This window comes from Rousettus aegyptiacus, unplaced genomic scaffold, assembly GCF_014176215.1.
Source record: "Rousettus aegyptiacus isolate mRouAeg1 unplaced genomic scaffold, mRouAeg1.p scaffold_m13_p_10, whole genome shotgun sequence".
NCBI classification, from domain to species: domain Eukaryota; kingdom Metazoa; phylum Chordata; class Mammalia; order Chiroptera; family Pteropodidae; genus Rousettus; species Rousettus aegyptiacus.
In genome coordinates, this window is record NW_023416285.1 from 38,127,752 (window position 1) to 38,154,740 (window position 26,989).

The 26,989-nt window shown below is 31.6% G+C and overlaps 1 protein-coding gene and 1 pseudogene across 6 annotated transcripts in view; both read right to left on the minus strand.

Moving 5' to 3' along the window:
• Positions 1–26,989, minus strand: part of CCSER1 (coiled-coil serine rich protein 1) — a 1,108,427-nt gene that overhangs the window by 352,128 nt on the left and 729,310 nt on the right. For all 6 annotated transcript variants that reach the window (XM_016161106.2, XM_036226729.1, XM_036226731.1 and 3 more), the window contains exon 10: positions 8,799–8,843. In XM_016161106.2, coding sequence (XP_016016592.2) covers positions 8,799–8,843 — 45 coding nt within the window. The remainder of the gene's footprint in view (positions 1–8,798; positions 8,844–26,989) is intronic.
• On the minus strand, positions 5,775–5,893 carry LOC118608776 (annotated as a pseudogene).

Here is a 26,989-nt window from a genome sequence, read left to right on the forward strand (position 1 = left end):
TGACTTTATAAAAAGAAATTTGGACACACAAACAGACACTGGGACATGAGTACCCGAAGGAAAGACCATGTGAGAACACATCCAGAAGGTAGCCATCTACAAGCTAACGAGAGAAGCCTCAGGAGAAATCAAATCTGCTGAAACCTTGATCTTGAACTTCTAGCTCCAGAACTGTGAGAAAAATCTGTTAAAACTTCTCAGTATGGTATTTTGTTATGGTAGCTTTAGCAAACTAATACAGTTTGTAATCACAATTTTACATACAGGTATTATTTTGAATATAACTGCTATTTGTGTGAATCTGAAATTTTCTTATCTTTACATTTATAATCTAATTAAAACAACTGTTTTATAATATTTTGAAAGTAAAATGTTTCATAGGAGTTAAAAAATCATAAGTCCATATTTTTTTCTATTATTAAGTTATCTTACTCAAAGCTTCTAGATGATGTACTAAGTAACAATGTGGTGATCATCACCAATAAGGGACTGAGCAGGTCCTGTGATACAAATTAAATGACAGCAATGGAACTAATCAGGACTGCCCCTCTTCCATTGAGCTGATTGACATCGATGTCCAGAGAACTGTTTCAAAGTAGATTTGAGGACAGTATGTAAACAGAAAAAGGACTTAATGTTAAATAACTGTCCTCAACTGGAGTGATGACCAAAAAATTTAAAAAGATTTGGAGATATATTTCCAAGCAGAGAGAGGGAGGGCAGTGAAGTTCACCAGAAAAAGGAGAAGCAATGTGTTCCTGTTGTAGCTTTGCAGGATTTTAATATGCTAATCCGCAAAGACAATAACTGAACATTTGCATGGGGACTATTTATTCCACATGAAAATATAAATCCAAACATAAAAGTAATTTTCTTACTAAGTTATAAGTATCAAGTAATAAAAAATATATATTATTTTCTTCTGTGTATTTCGGAGGTGGCAATTGACTTCTATTTGTAATTAAGGAGTCATAACAGATCTCATTTACATATGAATAAATACTTCTCTGATGAAAGCAGAGTGAATCAATTAGACCCCTCCCCGGAGTAGTATTTTCCTTTCATATTAACTGACATAGGTAAAGGGAAAGGAATAACTGTATAACCGATTGCATTCACAAATAAAAAATAACAATGCGCAAAGAAAATCCTCAAGTTTGAGACTATGCTTTAAAATATAAAAATATAAGACCATAAAATAAAAATCATATTTTTCCCCTTTTCAAAGAAAACTCCAAGGTTTAAGTGATTCTAAAAATAATATATTCCTTATAAAAAACCATAATATTCTAATTCACATTGATGAGAAAGTGAGTCCTACTATAATCCTTCTTAGCCTTCGATTTGTAAAATCCATTTTAAAATGACAAATTCTTACCTATATCGAAATATTTTGGAAGAAAACTCATAAGTGAAGAAAATGTTACATTTCAGAACCCTGAAGTCAGACTCTTCACTCATTTTACCTGTTGTGCACATCAGTGCAAAGCTATGGTGTTATAAAGTCTGCCTAATCTACCTTTTCTTACAAGACTTGCCTTTAATTAATCCTTCCTGGACCTTAGCACTCTTTAAATATTCTCCCCTAACCTCCCCATTTAGAGATCTACTAAACCTTTATTAATTTAGAGTTGTTTTTATTTGTTTGTTTTTTAATTGCAGCAGGTCTAAAAACCTTACTTTTGCTCTGTGTGTGTGTGTGTGTGTGTGTGTGTGTGTGGTGTCAATAGTCAAAAACTGGAGATACATGTTTCATTGAAACCTTTGTAAAACCTGACTTAAGCTCCTCTACTTGATACATGTCACTCTGAGGCTGCTGAAATCTCTTATTCAGTAGTCATTCGGACAGCAAGAGTGAACTAAACCCCGCACAAGGTCTAAACTCAAAGTTCTTTTTATTAACCTCCCAAATGCAGAGTTTCTACCTTCTAGGGATAAGAATGCTTTTTAAGTAATTCTTCAATTATCTAATCAAATTTGAAAACTCTTGTCCTAGATGTTTTTACCTGCAAAATTACTGTTGGTCTATTTTCATGACTCTCCTTCGTGAGTTGGTAAGAAAAGATCTAATTCCAACCACTCATGAATTCCAACGTTTTTGTCAGACTGATATCCTTTAGACAATTACCTCTAGTAGTCTTTCAAAACCTTATACGGACTTTTCTCAATATTGTTTTGCTAGGTTCTACTTAGTTTCATTTTGCTTGGAGGTTTGTCAGGCCCCCGGCCTGGTTTTAGGCCGAGGTTTTTGAGACAGGAGGTATCCCAAGCAAAATTTCCATGTGGTCTTCTTAATCTATTTGATTCTAAAGATCCAATTCCCTCTTTATATTTTAACTCCTGTGCCTATGTCTCTAACTGGCATAATTCCACCCAGTACAATCCAAAATTGCAGAGTTCATTTTGGGGAAGTTTGTCATGAATGTGATTGTTGAATTTGTTGCTTGATGGAGTTCACTAGGGTTAAAATTATTTTTTAAACCTGTCGTAAATATTTTTGTGTGTGGCTCTCAAAATACATGTGCATGTGTGCGCAATGAATTTCCAATAGCTATTATTTCTTTTATCCTTCAACTATGAAGATTTCATGTATGTCTAAAGCTGGATCCTTCTCACTTCCGATCTTTCCTCTTTTTTTTTTTTCTAATTCTCTTGGGAAATATTGTTCTGTTACTATATCTATACTCTAGAAATTTCTAATCTACATAATCAAACATTTCCAAAAAAAAAAAAAATAAGAAAGAAAGAAATTAAATGGTATATACATCCTTTGGATTCCTTCTCTTCTGTGATACTACTAAGTATGTTCTTACTGAAGTAGCTCTAATAAACTTAGATTTGCTTAATCGAAAGGTTTCTTTTGGATAGTCATTTGAAATGCCAATGGTCTAATAGCATAGAATTAGATTTTGAAGATCACTCTGAAAATATGAAAGATATGAAAAATAGCTTATGAAACCTATAGGTCTTAGGCAGTGCTCTCTGTAAATAATGTTATAAACAATACAGGTAATAATTTTTTCTCTCATCTGTAATAAGAAATATGGAATTAAAGAATTTTGAGATTCGATTATGGATTTCAAGTAGATTTTGGTGTCCTATTTGGAATTTGTAATCTCAGAACCAGTTTAGAATGTAAAACCCTTAAAATGTCAGGCTATGCCTTGGATATTATTGATTCCCATGATGTAAGCTAGGCTGTGTAGACTGTAAAATCTCCCAAACATGTGACACTCAAATCTCTGGCAGAAGAAAAGATGAAGGGAAGAGCAAATGACATAAAAAACAATAACAGTAATTGTTGCCATTTATCGGGTTCTTCCTACGTGGTAGGCACTGCTCAAAGAGCTTTGCATATATTAATTCATTTTATCCTCTCAAAATATTTTGAAACAGAAATAATTATGGTCTTGTAAAGCATAATTCTTTCAATTAAATACTCATTTATAAGCACAATAATCTTTTACTTTATTGTCTGTCAATCCTAATAAGGGAACAAAAATAGGGATTCTTTTACTGAGTCCTTAAAAGGTGTCTTGATATAAAAATCAAACTGTAAGTCAGATATATCTTAATACAAAATTATAGGCAGTTAACCACTGAATAATTCTAGTTATAAAAATAAGAATCTCAAAAAGAATATAATATTAGCTCATACCTATTTCCCCCCAAAATTGTGTCATCACTGAGGTGATAAGGAGTCTGTTATTCTACAAAACTTTACAGCAACCAAAAATGAGATAGCTAAATTTGAACAAAAGTAGAAACATTCAGTCTATTTTGAATATTAAACAATAAAGAAAACATATAAATGGAAGTTTTTCAGAAAAAATTAATTATTAAAGATAACTGGTAATTATAATGTTTCTTAATGAAGATTTTATACTTATGCACAAAGTTTATGACACATAACTATCTTTTGTAATTTCAAAATTATATAAAATATTAGATTTTAAGAGCACATCAACACCTTTTGCTAACTCCTATTTCCAAGAACAATACATTGTGTTCAATTTTAGTTATATTCTTAGAACTGACATATTTTTCTTCTTTTATCCCTTTAAAAAAAACAGTTCTCTTAGGTGGTCTGTTGGACCTGGGAGAAATAATAGCAAGTTTTCTTAAGCAATAACCCAGACCCACTTAATAATTCTAATTAAGTTATAAATGAAAAGAAAAATCAATTGCATTTTTTTTTGTTCCACTTGAAATATGCTTCTGCTACTATTCTAGGTAGACAAGTTATTTTTAAATATAAAATATAATTTATCTCATTCTTTGAATTTTCTCCCTTTAGGGGTTCAAATTTAAAAATGCCTTTCAACTCAAAAGTACATATAAATAATGTGTTAATGGATAAACAATGAAAAGTTTATCCAACTCTATTAGCTAAGGCATAAAATCCACTATTTATCACAATGAAATAATTTCCTTAGGAATATCATATGTTCAAGTGATACTTTATAGAAATAGAAAACCTTGAATCATCATTTTAAATGACAAATACATTCAAATATAAAGTAGGGTTAGAAAATAGCATTCAACTAAACATTTAATATCCAGTCTACCTTTTTCAAATGTCTCTTAAGAATTATTTCTTTAAATATTAGGAGTTCACATCATCTGTAATTTCATATTTATGGTTTTTGGCAAAAAAAAAAAAAATTGAGAACACTGTAGTCCATAGAGAAAGTTAATGAAGCATTCTGGACTACAAAACAGATAAGTTGCAAGACATTCTCATGATTTTCTTGGCATTCATAAATCAGCTGCTTTAATAATTTGAAATGTCTACTTTTTCCTATGTGTATGTCAGAATCTATCTATTTATACTTGCAATCCACCATATAAAAGTGTTTGTTTTTAAGTGTCTTGGTCACTTATAATCAACTGAACATTTCCAAAACACAACAGAAAATTTTTTTGCTTATGTATCTAAGAAATGCTTCTAAAATTATCTAAAATATTAATTTTTCTTCTGATGTTTAAGAAGCATATTCATAATGTTTTATGAGTATAAAACTAAAGTATTTAAGCATATAAATATTAATAAACATTAATCTTGTCTTCAGAAATACAGGTGAAGATTGGCAACATGAGCTCTGCTTTTCTATTCATCACTTTGGGAGATATGAGGTTTACAATTATATAAAAGTGTTTTTTGATCATTACACACTGGCGTTGTATTTCCATTGTCTTGGTGGTTCTGAAATCTAAATAACTTCCAACAACACAGCCATAAACCGAAAGTTCCATTAACAGTTATCTCTCATGTTAGCTTACCAAATTCAGTACAATTTCTGAAATTAGATGTCTGTGATTTAGATATCTAACCATAATAATTAGTTCTCTTGACCCATGATATAAAGTCAAATATCATGTGATATAAGATATCCAGAGTACAGATAGTTGATCATATTGTAGGTAGAGTGGAGGTAGAAATAATCTGCCATTAAAAATGCCCCTGCACATATGCACACATGAAAATACATGAACACAGAGATGAACTTTTAAGTAATAAGTTTAAAAAAAACTGTACTTTGGGAAAATATAATAGTATTTAAAGCGACAAAACTATATACTATTTTAAGAAAACTCATAGTAATTTGGCTTTAATCACAGTTAACTATAAAAGCATTATATGGAAGAACAGAAATTTCTTGAGAAAAAAATAATGATTTATTATGTGTCATACCAAATTTTCACTGAGGCATTTCTATAAGTTATCAGATCCCATGGAGGCAAGAAGTTTTTGGTTTTCTGTTTTTAAAAAATGCCTACAGCACCTGGTATTCCTAGAGGGTCTCCCATTCAAGTACTAACCAGGCCCAACCCTGCTTAGCTTCGGAGATCAGATGATATCGGGCATGTTCAGGGAGGCATGGCCATAGACAGGAAGTTTTTAACCATATAGAAATATCAGTTAACCACAGTTTGTACAGCACTCCACTAATCTCCCTTTTTAAAAAAAAAAAAATTGTTATTAGCTATTATGATCAGTCACCTCAATTTAGACATAGTACGCATGTATAAATATGTAAAAATATTAATGTAACTTTTAAAAATACAACATATCTATTTTCAAATATTTCACAATGATACAAGTGATGTAGGTGATACTCATCTGTATTTTTTTTAGAAAAAAACATTAATTTATATTTTTATACAGAGTATAATGTTCATATCTGGCTTTCTCATCTAGCAGTCAGTTTTTTAATAGTAATTAAGACCTAGCTAAATAGTATATTATGGCCTGCTTCAATTTTCCACACATAGGCTAACTATTGTCATCTCAAATAGGTAAATAGAACATTTTAAATGACACCTCTTAAATATTCTTATAAGTATCTGGTAATAGGTCCTTAGTATTGTCTTCATTAACACATAATGGGAATATCTGTCATTTGAATTAATCAATTCATCTTAAGAAGTAATCATTTCCATTAAATCATTCTCAATCACGATAGCATTAGGGTGATAGATTCTAAGAGAATATTTTGCATAAGAGTTGTCTAAATCCACACATTTCAATTTAACATAATCAGAGACATATTATACACAAATGCACACAAATAACAGAACACAGCAAATAAGAATCAAAAAGATACATATCATAGCCCCTAAGCAAGAGAGATCAGGAGGCTCTTAAGACAGCCATTGTACTATTTGTTTACAGATCGCATACCACTGAGACTCAGCAGAACAATTTTCACAACTTATTTCACCTAATTGTCTGATACTTCTCTAACATTTCTTACCACAACATATATTAAGCTTTATAATCATGAGGAAAATTGAGCATTATGTTTAAGAGAAATATGCTCAAGTAATCCTGTGTTAACCAGAAAGGAGGTGAAGTGGTTGTTTTGAATTTTGATTGTTGACATTTACATTTTACTCCATGTCAAATGTAGAAGACATAACTGGGCTATCATTAATTTGTTGATGTTACCTTCTTCACAATTATTCCACTAACCTCAGAGAGAAGGCCCAAATCAAGGTTGTCCCCTCCATGCAGATGTATGTATTAAGTTATAGGTTATTAAATTGTTGACCACACAAACCACAAAATAGTTTTAAGAAAAAAAACATAAAAAAAAAATTAAAACACATTATCAACATGCTCCTTAACCATAAGTGCATATAAAATAGGAAATGAAAAAATAAGCAATACTATTTGACAGCAACTCTTTTCAATAAAAATCAGTAATTAGGCTTTTAAAAATAACATGAAAAGCAGTAAAATCCTAATAAAACAAATGAAGAATATCACTATCATTTAGCAATGCCATTACGTCGGTATATGGATTTAGGTTTTCCTTCTTTGAACACGTATTTGCTATTGGACTAGAATACAGCAGAGAAGCTGGATAACTCCAAACTGTACATACCTTGAAAGGCACCAAATCAGCAGAGATAAATTGCGGCACTACTGCTTGGTTGTGAACTTTCATTTAGGAGGTGATGAATTAAGTTCTTTATCTAAGTAGATATATTTTGGTCATGTCTGAGCAAAAGCAGTTACCCTTACAAAACTGTAAGTGGCCGAGATCTTCCTTACACAGTACACTTTGTTTTGTTTTTCCCCCTACTTTGCCTTTACTGATGATCATGTCCTTATTACCATGAAAAACATCTAGTATTTACCTTCTTAAGCTCTTCTGCCAATATGAGCCAACTATTATGCGTCCCTCAAAAAGGACAGATTCATCTAGATGGAAAATAGCAATAAAATGGGAAGAGTCTCGAAATGACAATTTTACTAGGAACTAAAATGTCAAATGCAAAAAATATAAAACTTGAAAGTATAATAGCAAGGAAAGAAAAGGAAAACATCACATATTTAATACTGAAGAAAACTTTTTACGGAAAGAGAAACCACAGCTGGGAAGGGAGGTAAAGATTTATTTTCTCATTTTGTAAGACAAAATATCTTTACTTTTTCCCCCCGCCCCTCCTCCTCCAAATTGTTATATCAATATCACCAAAAAATAAAATTATTTTTTGGGCAACAAGAAAATATTAATTTACTGACTTAAATATTCCATTATTCCTCCACTCCCACAATCTAAATCACAAAGTACAACATTTATACATTTAGAATGAAAATAGTTTTAATCATGGTTAAGTATGCACATTAGAATTAGAAAATAAAAATATGTATTGTGTATGCAATATTTTAGTATGTTCGGTACCATTAAAAATTTGCCTTCTTTATCAAGCAGCTAGTATTGACAATAAATTCTAAAACCACTAGTCTCACCAGAGCAATTTCACACTAAAAATGCATACCAATCTAGTGGTATATACCAATACAGTAGCCTTAGACAAGAGAATGAAGGCTCCCTGGTGTCATAAAATGTTTCCATTGTTAGAATTTTGCTAATTTCTTAATAAACCATTGTTACCAGTAATGTTTTCTTTAAAAGGCTTTTTAGCTTTGTCCAGAGAGTCCTGCTGTTGTAAAAATACATTTTAACAGAAACAACCTGCTTAACCAGAGAAATAGTATTCTCTTCTGTTTCAGAGGAATAAGCACAAATAACACATTCAAACAAACATGTAAAATGCACTTTGGCCAGAGTGAATGGGATATATGTATACAAAATTCTTCGTACTACATCCCCATCACCACCACCACCACCACCACCACCATCCTCCTCCTCCTCCTCCTCCTCCTCCTCCTCCACCTCCTCGTCATCATCATCATCATCATCATATCACCATCACCAACGTCATCACTGAAACACTAACCATTTTCTTTTCCTCCCTATCACTCTCCCTTAGACTTTTCTTACCTCTCTCCCTCCTTGTACTGTCTCCAATCTTCTCAGGTTCAAACCCTGAAAGAAAAAAAAAAAAAATTACTGTTGACAAAGAAGAAGTTAACTAATAATTACTACTAGCTATTTCAAACCTTTGCAATAAAGGAAAATAATTCATTGAACAAAGATTCGAATATAGATGAATATCTCACACATATGCCAATATCTGTATTTGAGTAAGTCTTCAGAAGTAGTTCAATGCATTTCTTGCTAAATCCTAAATCTGTAAGTAAAAGTACAATATAAAGCATTTTTTTTTTTTTTGCTAATGATTGCTTGTCCCTTGGTAAAAACATCATCTCAAAGGGACTGTTTAAAATGAAAACAGTATATATAGAATATGTTATGAGAGGCAAGATCTTACTCCACTGCTCTGTACCTGGCACATTTCAGGAACCAAACATGAGTAAGGTAGATAAAAGCAGCAGCATCCTTTGCAGCACTGATCATCTAGGAGATATTTGGGGTAAATATTTGGGAAAGTCCTCACAAAGGACTTTCTCTTCCTTTATCATAACTGCTTTCTACACTAAAAGGAGAGAGATTCACTTTAAATCCCCAGTAAACACTGTGCTTAATTTAAATGGTAGAAGAGCTCATCTTTTTTTTTTTTTTTTTTTTTTTAGCAAGCCTATTGTAAAAAGTGCTTGTGGCACAAGAAAAAAATTAGTCTGTGTCTATCTCTGTATCTTCCCTAGAAATACTGGCATTTAGAAAGCAAAATAAGGAAAGATCCTCCCCAGCAAAATGCAATGAAAGCTTCAATTCCTGTTATTTTCTCCACTGCAGAAGCTTTGTATGTTGAAGGGCTAACTGAAAATTGCAGTGAAATGTGATCTCACAGTACCTAATTCTTCATTTTTACCTTCCTTCATTTCTCTTACCTTCTATTCACTTTTCTTCATTCTCTCAATCACTTCCTTTAATTATTCTACAATATATACATTTATTGTATACTTGTTATGGGCCAGACATCATGCTATATATTGGAGCTATCAAAATAAATAATAAATTGTCCTCTCAAAGTTTAGATCATTGGCTACAGACAAATGAAGGTAAAATTTCAGAAGAATGATGTCAGGTATACAAAATTTTCTCTGATAATGAGATGAGAGAGGTTCATTCAGCCTGTGAACAGGCATATACACAGAAGGCCACAGGAGAGGACAGCATCTTGGTAATCTTAAGAGGCTGAGGAGGGAGTGCAGGAGGAGAATAGCATGCAGTACTCTAAACACCTGACTGTTCAAAGTGTGGTGCCTGGATTAGCAAAATATCATCACCTGAGAACTCATTACAAATGCAGACTTTCAGACTCCACCCAAGACCTGATTCATAAGAATATACATTTTAACAAACTTTTCAGGCGATTCACATGCACATTAAATTTTGAGAAGCACAGCTCTAAGAGGTCTAGGAAAAACGTGTGGTTTAGTTGGCATGTATTGTGAATTGGGCAAAAAGGAATGGTTGAAAGATAAGACTGAAAAATTGATCAAATTGTGAAGTCTTTCTAGAGGAGTATGGACTAGTTCTTTAAGCAAATGCTTACTGTGATAGTAGATTTTGGAAATGGGGGGTAAATTTTAAAATAGCAAAGATATACATAAATGAGGACTTACATATTCTCATAAGTTAGCCTATACCTAAATTGCATTGTCTTTTCTTTATTTTTTTAAAAAAATTCCTATCAGGAGAAAATTGTAAAGAATACCAATAAATAAGTATTAGGATTTATTTTTATTGTAAATTTTTACATACCTCTAAATTATTTGACAGAGATTTATAAAATACAAGTATAACAATTTTCACATAATTATTAATAATTTTGACTTAAATAAAAGTCCTTATTTCTGATGAAAATTGGAATAGCACATAACTATATATTCTGCATTATCACTAATATATCTGGTAAGAAAACTGACCTGTAAGAAAGATATGCCTGAATTAATCATTGCATTTCTAGCTTTATATTTTGGAATTTAAGATTGTTACTGTTTTTGTTGTTGTGTTAAACAGCACATTTAGAGTGCAATAACAAGTATTCATAGTTACAAGGAAAATAATTTATTAGATAAAATCTTCACATTTGCTGACAGCATTTATGTTTAAATGTTTTCAAGAGGTTTTTTAAATGTTCTCTCTTCATGTATAAAATTCATTTCTCAAATCATTTAGACAAAAGCATATGCAGACAAATATTAACTAAGGTTATTTTATCTTAAAAAATAAACCATTACTCTAATGACTGTAGAAAAGGCCCTAGAATCGTCCTGGCAAACAAGTTAATCTTGTAAACAAATGGTAGCCCGATTTCTGAGCATAGAAAACTATCTCCATCTACAGAATACATTTTGAAGAGTTTGAATTTTATATTAAAAAGATACAAATCAGTAAAAAATTTCTTAAACCTAGCAGTGTAGGCTAAAATAAACTCTATAGTAGCATTTGTGTTCATAACTTTTAAGATATTAGAAACTATATAATGATATACTTTTGAATTCAGACTGATGTGAGTAGAAAGCTCTGGTTTGGCACCTTCTTCTATGTGTTCTCTAATAAATTATATAATTTTCTTAATATTATGTTTTATACTTGAAAAATAATAATAAATTTAGTAGCTACTGCATGTGGTTGCTATGAAGATTAAGCTAGATAATATGTGCATAGCACTTAGCAAAAGGTCAGGCATAGCATATTTCACAATAATAATTATCTTCTTTTTCCTCTTCTTATTTTAATTTTTATTATAATTACTACACATATATAATATGTCTGAATATAAGATTAATTTGAACAAAATACCCCTATTTATGCCTTTTATTTGAAGAATGAAAATTATCTAGAAATATTCATAAACAATGAAAAATATTCATATTGACAAGGGAACAGTAAAAATGTTTTTTACACACATTTTCTCACTTGATACTCATGACAACCTTTTAAAGTAGGTATTGCTTTTATAAAATTTGGGGGAAAATTGGCCATTATTTCTTCAAATTTTCTATTCCCTGCTTCTCCCACCATCTAATTTTGAGACTCAGATTGAATGTTAAATGGCTTGTCATCTGCCACTGACACTCTGTTTACTTTTTTAAAAGTCTCTCTTTTCTTGGTGCCTGTATATTTTCTATTGCTACATCTTAAAGTTCATTGACTTTTCCTTCTCCATTCAGGGAAATTGTAATTCCAGGTATCTAAGTTTTAGTTTTTAGAAGTATAATTTCGATATATTGTTTTTTATTTCTTTCATTATAGTCATACTTTCCTTTAACTCCTTGACACATTTACATTTATAATAGCATTTGGAACTTCCTGTCTGTTAATTCTGTCATCTGTCATTATCAGTTCTGTTTCTATTGACTAAATTTTCTCCTGGTTATGTCACATTATCCTATTTCTTCTTATGTTCGGTGATTTTGATCGGTTCCTAGATATTGTTTTTTATTTTGTTAAATGCTAGATTTTGTTTATTCCTGTAGATGTAATTAGAATTAGTGTGGGAGATGGTTAAGTTACTTGTATATCAGAATGATCTTTTTGATGCTTGCTTAAAAAAAAGAATGGGTATGATGTAGTTTTTAGAGTTATCCCTATTATAACAACTTGAGCCTTTTGTACTCTTGACTGAGTACTGCATGTAGTCAATGAGTATTCACTGATCTGGCTGATGGGAATTTAAAAGATTTCCAGACCTATAAAAGGTTTGGGAATTATTCTACTTAAGTTTCTCTGGTAATTACTCTTTTCCACGTGAAATTTCACTTTACACATGTGAAGATTACTATTCAAACAAATTTCTCAGGGAAACACCTATACAGATTTCTAGAGCTGTTTCTCTACGTATTTCCCTTCTTTATGGTAATCTGCTCAAAAATTCTAGCTGCTCTGTTCACTCCAAACTAACATCTTTGTCTCTTCAACTACAAAATTTAAAAATTCTAAAGTTCCGTTTGGATTATCCTCCATGCACCATGATCCAAAAATTTTCTCCAGATAGAAATCCAGGTATTATAAGATTCCCTTTCTTTCTCTTTTTCAGGTACTATAGTGCTTCTCTGTTTTTCAGTGTGTGATGATTGTTTTATAACTTTCATCTAGTTTTCTAATTATTACAACAGAGGGCAAGTATTATGGTCACTACTTCTTTATGAATAGAAGCAAAAATTAAAGTATTTGAAACGTCTTTGTTCAAAGAAGAAAACTGAAGCTTATAAAATTTAAATTATGTGCTCTGACAACCAGAACTAATAACTACAAAAGCAAAATTTAAATCGATATTTTAAAAGTCTAGATATCAAGTTCATCTATTCATTTTTGGTCAAGTTTCTTTAAATTCACAGCAGTCAAAATGTTTGACATGTTCTATTCATAGGAATACAAATTTATTATAACACAGAACTCATGCATGGGTAATGATGTTTCTTCAAGACAACAGTGATCTTGAAGAGCTGGGTGTCAGGACTTTGAGAAAAAGCATACCTGATTAGATGGGCTAGAAGCTAAACTTGCCAGGGTAGATATATATTGTACAAACTAGGTAAAAAGCCTGGCCATATTTAGGCACTGAATTATTGAAAGACTGAAGTTAAAGAACTGTGTCAGAAAATCTAATGGCGAGAATTTGGGAGCCACATGGGCAAGGAATAATGATTTAAGGTTATCCATACGCTAATAGGGCCTTAGGCAAGTATGTGTCTCAGTGGAGAAGTTAAAGGATCTAAGATACAGTGAAGTTCACCTACTACATCCAGGGTATGATAAGAATTATTAAGGTATGACCTGGGAGGCGAAAAGCCCTAATGGCAGAAATTAGTCTGAGTACTAGAGGAAGACTAAACCTTTAAGTTTTAAAGTCAGGTGACTTGTGTAGAGAAAGTTGTTAGAGGGAAATACAAACTGTGATTTCTAGTTTCTATTATGAAAACCATAGCAATCTTGATTTTTGCTGGCTATTTCTGATAGTCACTTAGTTAATTTGCTTTGAAATATCAGACCTTAATATCACCCCAATTAATTAAGCAATAACAGTTAAGACAAGAAATATTTTCAAAAGAAATATTAATCTCGATAAAATTCAACCCCTTCTTTGTGTTCACTTATATATATACCACAAATTTACACATTTTTAAATAAAAAAAATACTTGGCATTTTATATTTTGCGCAACGTCCACTAGAACATGTATTGAATTAATTTGGAAGAAAATGTTTGTTTAAATTTTAGCCACTGAGAAAATATGACTCAAACTTGAAGTAGACATGAATAGTAAAATTACTTAAGACTATATATTATATATATATGTATATATATATATAATGGTTGACTGTTAAAATTAATACAATATTTACAAAATTTTGACTGATATAAAAATCTATTTCATTATTCTTAAACAGTACAAATATGATATTTATCTAGCATGTCCTGAGAAAATCATATTTAAAAATACTTTGGTGGATATGGTTGAGGAAAATGTATTTCCCTCACTATACATATTTTCTCACTAGAGAGTCTAAACTGTTTTTGTTGATTGAAATTAAGCACAAGACCAAACCAAAATGCAATAAATTGTAAGTAGAAAAAAAATTACCTCAAAGCAAATGTTCTGCAGTGTGCTAAATTAATGTAGTTTATTAAGGCATTAGGGAGAAACGCTATTAACTGGAAACAAAACAAAACAAAACAAAACAAAACAGAATTTCTTACCATAACTCCCTTACAGTATAGCATTCAGGCGTCTGTGTGAACACCCTAGTTACTATGCTAGGGTACGAGATCATCTCTGTCTAAAGTATACCTCAGGGGAAATCTTCATGACTATTAAAATCTCTTCCCAAACTGCTATCATGTCATAAAGATTTCCCCTACTTCCTTATAAACAAGAAGTCTATAAGGCTAAAAAAAATATCGTATCTAAAATACTCAAATTGGCTGATTTCCTTTTCCAGTATGGAAAACTATAGAATGAACAGATGAAATAGATATTTCATATCTAGCATTGTGGAGATTTCATTATGAAAATTTTTCTTAACTGTAGAAAGTATTGATGATTTAATTGGATAAAACCAAAATTAATTTTTAAAAGTCCTCAAATAACTATGTGACTTTTTATATTTAGCCTAAACAATTGAGGCACAAGAAAGAGTGAGAAGGAAGTTTAAGTAACATGTAGTTCCACCTCTTCATTTGACAGATGAGGAGCCCTGCAGCAGGGAAATTAACTTAAAGGCGGCAGATTCGGGGCTCAAACTCTGGTCAGTGGGTCTGGCATCCAGGACTATCTTTCTTTTACAAAATTGTTTTAGTAGTTCTATTATAAATCATTGTCTTAAACGCTGTATAACTTTCACAGCATTCCTTAACCACTGTATGTCCTAGGTTCCTCAGCTGTAAAATTGAGACAATCTGTGGGGATAAATGAATTTATATAACACACAGCTCAGTGCCTTGTCCATAGTTAACCCCAACATGCACTAATTTTTATTAGTAGCTTAAGATATTGCTACTCTTATTGATATTATACTGATGAAAGACTGATTATTACAACAGATATAAAAATAACAAGTATTTTGGAGGTATTCTCTGTGTCAAGCACTGCTCCAGATGTTATTTTTGGATTAATTCAATTCTTATAATAACCTCATTACATAGTAAAACCAAATTGTTCTTCCCACACTGAGAAGAACTGTAAATTAGCATCCAATTGTTCAATTCTATCTGTTTTTGAACCTATTTCTTTAGGAAAAATAAGAGGTGCCACCTTAGCTCTTGCTAGTGTTAGTTTCATTTTGCAGTTCTGGTATATGGCCCAAAAGAACACGAGTGTAAAACAATTCTGGCCTCTCTGCTTCTTATCACTGCATTTATTTTTCTAAGACAAGTGCATCATTCTGGGGAGAAAACCACACTCTTGGAGGTTGAGGGCATTGTTCAACTCTGGGTTTTGGTTTTCCTACCCAGAAAATGATGTGGGGGTGGGAGGGTAAAGAGAGTAGTACCTAATAATCTCTGTAGAGTTTTAAAATCTAATATCTGTGCTATGTTTTAATTTTAAGAAAGACAGATTTGTTCTCTTACAGCTTCTTGGTATGCAATATTCTATCATATATGGCTTCTCAATGAGACTGATGAAACTACTCAAGAAGTTAATAAATTCTGAGTTTGAACAGCATTTGATAAACCTATTGCCAATCTTATCCGGTTCCTAAATTCCGGTTTCCTTAACTTGGATATCTATTTTTTCATCTATCAGCTTGCTGAACAGACTTTAAATTCAGTGTCAAGTTTCAATTACATTGCTGATAACAAATCTTTAGTTGTAGATATGGATTTCTAACTGAAGCCCTGCTTAGGATTTGTTTCGTGAGTGTAAGATATATAACTAGTATAGGTTTACAGAACAGACTTAGAAATTCAGAAATTTCAAGATTACTATACCTACTTAAAAACTGTAAGAATTCACTTTTACATATAATTTCCAGTTTCACTTTAAAGTTACTAAACATATTTAAATCTGTTTTGTGTTTCCTTTAGCTCTCTTTTGGTCCTTATATTTTTTCTTACACTATGTTGAAATTATATCACAGAGAGATTTGTAGTGTATTTGTTGGAAAATTTTAAAGTTCATTAGGATTTGGGCTAAAATCTACAAAGACGAAAAACAGCCAAATGTAAAAATTTATCAAACTTTGTATTTCTTTTTGAAGTTAGTCATTTTAATCATTTTTGAAACTTATACCATAATATCTGTAATCTATTACCTGGGAGCTTTAAAATATTCTTAATCTCCTTTCTCAAAAAATAAGATATGCCATTATTTTCAGCGATTTCCTTGTTCATTGTTCATTGCTGAAGTTCTCATGTTTTAAAAACGGCAAATCGTCCTGCATTTCTTAAGTAATAATGTAAGTATACCATAAGATACTTTTAAATGTACACATAAGCATATAACAAAAACAGTATACATTTGTTGAATTGGCGTTAGATGACAAACATTATACTAAGCACTTTTCATTAGTTACTTTTTTTTTATTACTTACTGTTTTATTCCTCACAATTACATATGTTGTTGACATCATTATTAATTCCTGTTTTTGTCATAGGGTAATTGAGGCAAAGAGAGGTTAATTAACTTGTCTAAGGAGACACAGTTAGAAGGAATATTGTACACAGAATATCTGACTACAGAGCTTCTTTTGCAACTATAAACATATTGCCTCCAAAAGTAACTATAACTTTATATTTTATGTATATTGAAATAAATATATAATATGAATTAGATAAATATGTGTTTAACTGATGAATAATTGAGTAACCCATTACATGAGTAAGCCTAATTCCAGAATTGTATTCAAGTTCATCTAAACTATATCATTTTCATATATTGAAAAAGTAAATGCAAGATAAATTCTTGGTTTTGAATTCATTTAGGATTTGGAAGTAACAGTAAAAAAAGTTAAAGAGATTGGGTTTCAGAGTTTTTGATTTCTTGAGGAAAAATGTAAAATTCAATTGAAATATTTCTTGAGGCATATAAAGATTAAAAGAAAATTAATGTGAGTATGTGGCACAAACAACATTTCATAGAGCTTGTCTATGATTATCGTTGCTCTAGGCTAGCTAACATATTAAACAAGTATAGCACTTCGATGCCTGCAGTTTTCCAGCAGTTCTCATCTTGGTATACTGCATAAGTTAAACTCCTCTGCTCCAGGGACTTGGGTCCTCATATTTTATGAGCTTAGATACAGTGAAGTTTGCCTTAAAACTGGTGTATTCCCAGTGTTACTTATGTTCATAGATGGGAGGTGATTTGTGATGGTGCCCTTACATTTCAGATATGAGACTAATCGACCACATAGAACTTCTACTAAGACTTTATGTAATATTATTTCTGACAACCTCTACTTGTTAATATAATTCTTAAATAGGAAGTTAAAGACCCAGTATCCCTAAATATTGTCAATGAAAGGTACACTGCTTTAGAATTCTCTTGTGGCAGTAAACATCAAACTAACTGTGACTTTAAGGAGATATGAACAGGCTTAGTATTTAATGCATGGATCAAGGCATTGTGAAATATTTGAAAAATTATTCCTTGGTTATTCTAAGGTAATTAAATCATTAATATGTTCAGTAAGCTATCTTTAATATTCTTATCATGAAGCATAAAAAGAGAATGCATTAGAATAGTACAGAGAATTAATAGCTAGAATACGGCTATTAATTGATCTATCTGTCTACAAATTCTGACTCACTTCTTTAACTATAAATCCCATTGCCATCACTCCATTATAGAATCTGGCTCTTTTGATAGTACATACGTATGTTAGGCATTCTTTTCCTACAGGTTTTTGGATTAGGTTGTAACCTCAGCTGGAACTCTCTTCACCTAGATCTCTGCATGATCAACTCCCACAGCTTTTCAAGTCTTTGCTTACATCTTACTTTCCCAAAGAAGTCTACTTTTCTCATCCTATTTAATATTGAAATCTACTGACTACTTCACCTCTAGGGATACTTAAAATCTTTTAACATACTGGACAAATTTATTATTATTATGTATTATCTATCTTTCCTCATTAGTATTTGTTTCACAAAGATAGGGATCGTTGTTATGTTTTCTAAATTATCCCAATTGCCCAATTAGTGCATGGGACATAGTCAATACTAAATTAGCAGTTAAATATTTGTTGAATGAATGAAATATTTACTTTTCTATTCATCCATGTATCCAAAGAATTCTACCCAATCTGTACTATATTAACGTATTTGTAAATTGTGAATGTGGTACTGGCTTTAGCAATCAATCAGATGATATTCATTTATTCTTATTAAGTTAAATCAACAAAAATTTTAAATTTAAAATTTAATGTATAGTATTGAGAGTTTCAGCATTTTATCACACTGTATCTTTTGACAACACCAAAGAAAGTGTGCTATCATGTTTTTCTATCAAATGCCTAAGCAATAATCAGTGACAGAGACTTTATAAGAAAAAAGTTGTTGATATCAGAATATCCCTTAGAACACTATTATCAATTAACCAGTTTCTCCTTTCTACCAAGATGACAATGATTATTTCAGGATGAAAAGTAAAGTAACATATGCAAATTTAGTAATATAAATTAAATTAAATTAAAATAAATTATATGAATGACTGGAATCTATGACTTGAGAATAAAACCAGTTTATAAAATGGTAATGTTATATAGGATTATACAAACAATTGACTCTAAATGATGTTCGATAGGTGATACTAATACTAATAATGTCAATTCCTTCGTGTTAAGCAGAATCTCTTTATAAAAATCCAAGAGAAGCTAGACAATACTTCTATTTAACTTTTTCTTCCTGCTAACTGGTCCACATTTTTTTCATCCTTTTTTTCTGAATTACAAACACTTCTCCACTCATGGTTGTCTGCAGTAAGATGTATTTTCATTTACCAGGCTTGCTATTATTTGTAGAAATCTCAACATCTCATTTCCTCAAACTTCTCTCTCAATAATGACTCTTTATGAATTACATTGCAGAAGGGGCTCTGCAAAAACACTTACTGCTATTTACTTGTTACCCAAAATGGGTGTCTCATTCTACTTATTAGGTCCACCTCTCAATGCTGCCCTCTTTTTGCCGTGTCTGCAGGTTCTCTGGCCAACAGCCACTTAAACAACCTCTGTGTTCTCTGCTTCACTGAAGTGATAGAAGGAATTTATGAGCTTCTTGCTTCCAGAAAAATATGTTCACTCTTTGAAAACAGTCAAAAAGTAAAAAGGAAACCACCATGATACAGAAGCAAATTCTATTATATCCCATGTTTACCACAATTACACATCATTGAAGGTTGCTATAGCTTATGCGCATTAACTATTTGTGCATTTCATGATGACTATGTGTGTTACATGTACATGGCCATCAGCCCTGTGTCAGAGTCTCTCTGAAGCTCTGGGGGAATAGGCAAAGATGAAAACAAACAATAATGCTTATCCTCATAGAGTTTATAATCTAGTAATGATTGTATTATCTTAGGTTAATATGTTTACAGGTGAGTGTATTTCCATATATAGGAGTCTCCCTTTATCTGTGGGAAATACATTCTAAGACGTCCAGTGGATGCCTGAACCTGTGAATTTCACCTGGCCTGACACAGGCCTACCTCAAAAACATTGCAGGTTGGGTTTCAGAACACCGCATTAAAGCAAATAATGTAATAAAGTGAGTCACAAAAACTTTTTGGTTTTCCAGGGTATATAAAAGTGATGTTTATACTATACTATAGTCTATTAAGTAATAGCATTATGTCCAAATAAACAATGTACATACCTTAATTAAAACACATTATATTGCTAAAAAATGCTAACCATAATTTGAGCTTTCGGCAAGTCATAATCGTTTTGCTTGTGGGGGATTTTCCCTCAATGTTGATGAAAAAGCAGTATCTGTGAAGCACAATTAGGTGAAGTATAATAAAATGAAGTATGTCACTGTATACTGTTTTTTCCTATGCACCCATAAAGTTTAATTTATAAATTAAGCACAATAGGAGATCAACTATGATGACTAATAATAAAATAAATAATAAATAAAATTAATGTAATTTGTCACATTACTAAATTAAAGGAGAGAAAAATAGAACAATGATAACCAAGTTACTAATAGGAAGGGAGGGTCTACAGCTTGGAAATGGGGACAAGAGATGATTGACATCCCAGGGACGGCTGGAGAGTTCATCACACTATTCAGAATGGCCTGCAATTTAAAACTTATAAATTGTTTACTTCTGGAATTTTCTATTTAGTATTTTTGGACTGTAGTTGACCATAGGTAACTGAAATCACTGGTGATAAAGGTGGACTACCATATATAATATCACATTGTTATTTCACTAAAAATTAGTACAGTAGGTTTGTGTTTCCATTTTTTTAAACAAAATAATGTATTCAAAATGTATTCAAATATTTTTTTCCTCCAATATCTGATTTTGAATGCAGAGAGCAATGACAGCTTTTCTACCAGAGCAAGAACTGTGTGGAGATATATTAACTGCTTTCTTTGATCTTTGCATTACCAGATTTTTTATACGGCACATGTGTAGGTACTTAAAAAATGTGAAGAGAGTAATTAGGAATTAATAATAAGATATCCAAATGCATTTTTTGTTGGTTTTCAACAAAAAAAATGTGGAGTTTTATCTTGTCAATTACTTGCCTTTCAAATTTCTAAATTAATGTGAGTACTACGACTTGCGTATATTTTTAGTGAAATAAGTTGTGTCTATTATCACTTGTTTGATATAGCTATGCAAGCAAATGTTCTAGAAAGCACTAAGACTCCTTATCCTCAAAGTTTATAGACACAGGAATATTTGTGTACATTTTATAGCAGAGGAAAATAATTATTTTAGCTATTAAAATAATTTCACACCAAAAAATCCATTACCCTTTTATTCTCCAGTACTCATTTAAAGGTTATTTCTTCACCATTGATGTAAATTATAAAAAGCGGCTTTCCCCAACTCAGGCTTTCAGAAGAGTTTGAGGTTTCGGGTACAATGATATCTATATGCTCTGTATTCTAAAGTTGCCATCTTTTTAATAGATGTTTTTCTCTTATCTATTTCCACGCTCTGTAGGTGTGTCATTTCTTTTAAAAATAAACCTTCTCAAAGAACTAGCACATCTCCCCTCTCCAAATCTGGCATGAACACTTTTGTTCACACATGCTTATACACAGAGATTTGGGTAACTTCTGGTATTTTAGCTAAAATATTTTAAGGGACTCTCGAATACATTAGACTTGGGAGATTGAAAGGACCATCATCTTTATAATGAGACCACTAGTCCATATGGCTACAAGAAATTGCCCAAGGATATGTAATTAAATACTTAGAATAAAAGTTTTCTACCTTAAGTGCCACCTTCACAAGAAGTGCCTAAAGCACAAAACTGGTGATGTTTTTCTAAGATGGATTATCTTTCCCAAAGCTTTTTTTGAATCTGTATTGCTAATAATGCCTTGCAGATAACATTTAGAATTGCTATTTATAAAAACTAACAAAAATGCTTGAATGTTTTTGAGAGTTTCTCACTATTAATCTAAACTTGTCATTCAAAAATTATTCAAATTCATGGAGATTTTCAGTCACTTGAGTCTACTACCTTCTAGCTCAGTTATCTTCTAATTTCCTTCTTTTTCAGTTTAGAGTTCAAGGCCCATGATAATAATGAGACTGATATAAAACGGTTCAATTTTTCAGTTCCTTTCTTCTTCTGTTATACTTCCTTAGCAAAGCCTAGACTCTGGATAACATCTACATAGGTATAACTACACCTAACAACTAACAATGTGTTGCAGGAGAAAAACAGGGTATTTAAATTAATGGTCACAAATTTTGAAATTTGCTTTTATCATATCCCCCAAATCTGAATCCATTTTACTTTAGAAATTTTATAGCAGCTGTCCCCTTCTTATAATCTCCCCCTCAATCTTCATGGGGTTATAGGGTTGGTCATCTCCTTGCCACTCAAACCTTAGTTTAAATGTATCATGTCAGAGGCATCTCTGAACACTGAATCTAAAATAGACATCAAGTTACTTACTGTCACGTCAACCAATTATAATCCTGCTTGAGACCTATCACCAAAACATATTTTTTCTTCTTATTTATTTATTTACTTATTATTTTATGTACTGGCTATTTCTTCGCAGTAGAATGTAAAGTCTATGATAATAAGTGACATGTCTGTCCTGTAAAACTTTTTATATCCGCAATTCTTATAAAATAGGTATTTATCTACTGCCTTTTATAAACAAGGTATTAACATATGAACTCAAATATTTAGAATTCAAATTCATTCAGAAGAAAAATGAATGGAATTAACTGGTTCCTTTCTCTCACTGACCTTGGGCAAATTACCTAAACTTCTGAGATCACTTTCTCCCCTCCCCCCAAAATTATAAATTGGACCAACCTTGAATATATCTTTTAGCCCTAAAATACTGATATTTTCTTTTGAGAAAATTGAGTTTTAAATTTCTCAATTTCAATATGTGAGCTTTGTTATCTAATCAGTTTCAACTCAAGAACTGTATCAATAACTTTTGCCTTTGCCTACATTAAAATAATGTCTTAGTGTTTTTCTTTAAAAATCTCCCTCAATTATTTTAAGAGCTTTCTAAGATATTAAAGTCACCGGTTCCAGTATGAGTACATTATTTAAGCTTTGCTCTAGATACTTTATATTTTTAATAATTATTACCTTGCAAACTGGCATAGATTTCAGCATATCCATTAAAAATTTCCACTTTTAAATACAGTATTCATAATGTACAACTAACTCTATACTGTCTGAACAACAGTATTGAAGGCTTGTTATTAAACAAATAAATTAGATTGTGTCAAAATCTACTTCTGGAGATCTTTATTAAATGTGTTTATTTCTGTCATTATTAATTTCTAGGAATAGAAAAACAGAACAGAAAAATAAATGTGTAGTCTCAGACTACAAGTCAGAAAACATACCATGGCTTAAATTTTCATCTGATAGATCAATGTTACATAATATAATTTAATATCCTCTCAAACCCAAAGATCTACCTGAAAATAAAATGACAATTTCCATATGTCCTTAGCATCTACTCTAACTGCATTTGCATCATGAATTTCTGGAAATTGAATCTCTCTTGGAAATCTATGAACATTAAGAAGACATAGTTACAATTATTTTTGATATATTTTTATCCTCCCAATCTGAAAACAACATAACATCTTTCAATAGTCAGGTCATATAGATTTTCATTCAAACTAGTCCAGTGATTTCTTTTTGTAAGAAGGAGCAAATTAAATACATTCTATGGCTGGCTACACTTGGCACAGGTTATTCAGGATGTATAAGTCGGGATAATATATTTTGAAATTAAATACTGTGTGTTAACTCTAATGATATTGTTCCCTGATTTATTCATCTTGAAACTGTAGCCATGGAAACATTAGGTACTGTTCCTCATGAAATAGCAATCTGATGATATCTTGAAGGTCTAGGGTTTTTGCATGGCAGAGAACTGGTCAGAAAGAATATTCTTTATTTTTAAGTACTTCAAACCACTTTCCTAACCAGGGGCATGCAAATCTCTGAGACATTTTGAAATTTCCTAGGGATTCTTTTTTTACCCACTCTGCCCACCAACAGTTTATATTAAAGAGGAAGGAGAGATTAAGTCAAGGCAGCAATGTCTGTTTTAGCATATGCTATCCTTCTACTGATAGTCATTCAATAAACCCACTCACCCTCAATTTTATTTTCTGGCTCATTCATTCATTCATTCATTCAACAAATACTTTTGAGTGCCTACTGTGTACCAAGCCCTATACTGTGCGCTGAGGCAAGACTGGCAAGGTATATTTCTTATGGTGCTTACATTAAATTACATTTGTGAAAAAAATGTAATTTTATATAAAGATTTATAGAATGTTAGCATTAAAAAAAGCTTAACTACTCAAATCTTTCTTATTTTATTTGTGAGGAAACTGAGGCCTAGAGATAGAAAATATGACTTCGGAAGACTACATAGGTAGTTAGCGAAGGTCCATAGTATTTATAATGACAGTATTTGTTCTACTTCTCCACATATCCATAGGAATATTTACCTATTTATGTCTGCTTTTTAAAATGTCCCTTTCTTCTTATTCTTATACTATGTTCTGGTTATTCTTTTACTGTGATGTAGATGACCTGATTGAAAGAGTTACACTTTTCAGTTTGCCCTTTTCTGAGTCACCTTCAATTTCAGGTTCTTTAATTGTTGTCTGACACCATAGGAACAATCTTGGCTGGAAAGGAGGCCAAATGAATCCCCAAGGTTTACTGCTCTGTGCTTCATTTCTCTTCTGCTGCTAACTGTGAGACCATTTGGCAATAGTAGACTTAGAGCCGTAAGATAATTAGTTCTTCCTCAGAATGGCATGGTTTTAAAGAAGGAAAGTATGCAACATTTGTTTCAAAACCCAAATCTATCATTTGTAGACTATGACCCATTTTAGTGGCTCTTTGATATTTTTGAAAATAGTTTACATGAATAATGTCCTCAATAAAGTGGTCTCCTTAATTCTGGCTTCTGAATTATTTCTAGTATCATCCCAAGCACGTCTTGTCCCAGTTGAAGAGAAACAAAAAAGCTTGATAGAAAAGCATAAAATACTACAAATTAGGTATAAAATGAAAGATAATTTTAAAGTAAATGGATAATATTTAATACAGTAATTATACACTTCATATATGGTGATTTCCTTTTTATAGAGATAAGTACATGTAGCACCTAGCATTTAGAATAAATTACTACATTTTGAATCTCTCGGGGTTTTCATAATGTTTTAACTCCGTCATATTAATATAGGAAGTCATATTCAAATATGAGTTCTAAAAATATGAATAGAAAATTTTCAGTATGATTAAGTGAAAACTTATTTAGAATGTCTACATGTATATGTGTATCAGATAATAATTTCGGTACGACGAATTTGGAATATTTATCAATAAATGTAATATGATTCCATGAAGAATTTGTTTAAACCTACCAAAACAATCAGATCAGGTTTTGCTAATTTTTTAAAATTATTATTCTTTTTTGTATAGATAGTGACATAAATATCAGATCTATATGGAACGTAAAGAACAAGTTGTAATAATGTGATTTATGATAGGAAATATATTTTGGTCTTCCTCCACAGTTCTTAGCATGGAGCTCCTAAAACCCCTGCAATTTCCTAAATGATAAAAATTATCACCAGTGCTATCACATGATTTTTCTAATATTGTGGGAAATAATTTATTATTTAATAACAAATGGGATGGTTCTTCTTTTTAGATAGAAAATGAGTAAATCAGTCCCTTTGGTATGGAATTCAAAATCTTTGCAACCTTGGTTCAGTTCATACTTCTAACCTGAGTTGTAATTAATATTATGGTAATTAGTATTTAGTATAATATAAATATAACATACCATTATATTAATTATATAATAATGTATCTTGTGTCACATTGTACTACATCAAAGAATATAATATACATTCACAGCTCTCTGTATTTGTTCTCTGTAACAAGAATGAACTATCTCCCTACTATCTTTGTCATATAAATCTTTAAGGATGATAGGGCTCAAATGTCACTATCTCCTGGACTTTCTTAAGAGAATTTTTGAAGAGAATTCATATTCCCTTTTCTTACACTTCCTTAATCCTTTGAACGCTTATTAAAGCATTTGCATGACCTACTCTCTATGATAAATACCCATGTGCATCCCTCTCAATCACTGTGGTTTTGGGTTTACAAAAATAATGTGCTTTTTTAAAAAAGGTGCTGCAGAGAACAGGCAAACAAGCCTTAATAAATGTGTGTTCCTGAGTTATGTTTAACCATTTTGATTTCTACTGTCTTTAAAACAAAAGTGAAATTTTGAAAACAATTTTGAAAACCAGGCTTAGATTATTATACTTCTTTTACTGATAACAGAAGACAATCATTATTTGGTATTCTTTATCACATTTTTCATTCAAAATTCTGCTGTGTTCTACTGTCTCTACATATTGACACTGCAAAATGTACAGGACAGAATTAACACAGCAGATCTAATATTGCTCTTAAGATGGACTTACTCAGGCCTGACCCTTGGCTGGTACCTAGGGTTTTGGCTTTTGAAGTTCTCTACACTGACAAGGTTGTTTTGTTTGCCTGGGACACTGAATTCAAAATACCAGCCTGAACATCTGCTTATCTGCTTTCCTTTTGAGAATCTGGAATTTCTATTTCTGGGGCTGATCACACAGGCAGAAAGTGACTATGACCAGTTCCCAACAGAAACCTTGGACTGAGGTTATAGCAGGCTTTCCTGGGCAGAAACATTGCAAATGTGTTCATACATTAAGCTGCTGGAGGACGGAGCACATACCTTGTGTCATTCCCCAAAAGGGAGGAGATTCTAAATCCTGTGGATGTATTCCTCCAGACTCTGCCAGTGTGTCTTTCCCCCTGCTCATCTTATTGTGCATCCTTTCACTGTAATAAACCATAGTCATGAGTACAACTGCCTCTAAGTTCTGTGAGGCCTTCCAGGAAATCATCAAACTTTTCTGGAACTCATGATGAAGGGATGAACTAATCAGATACT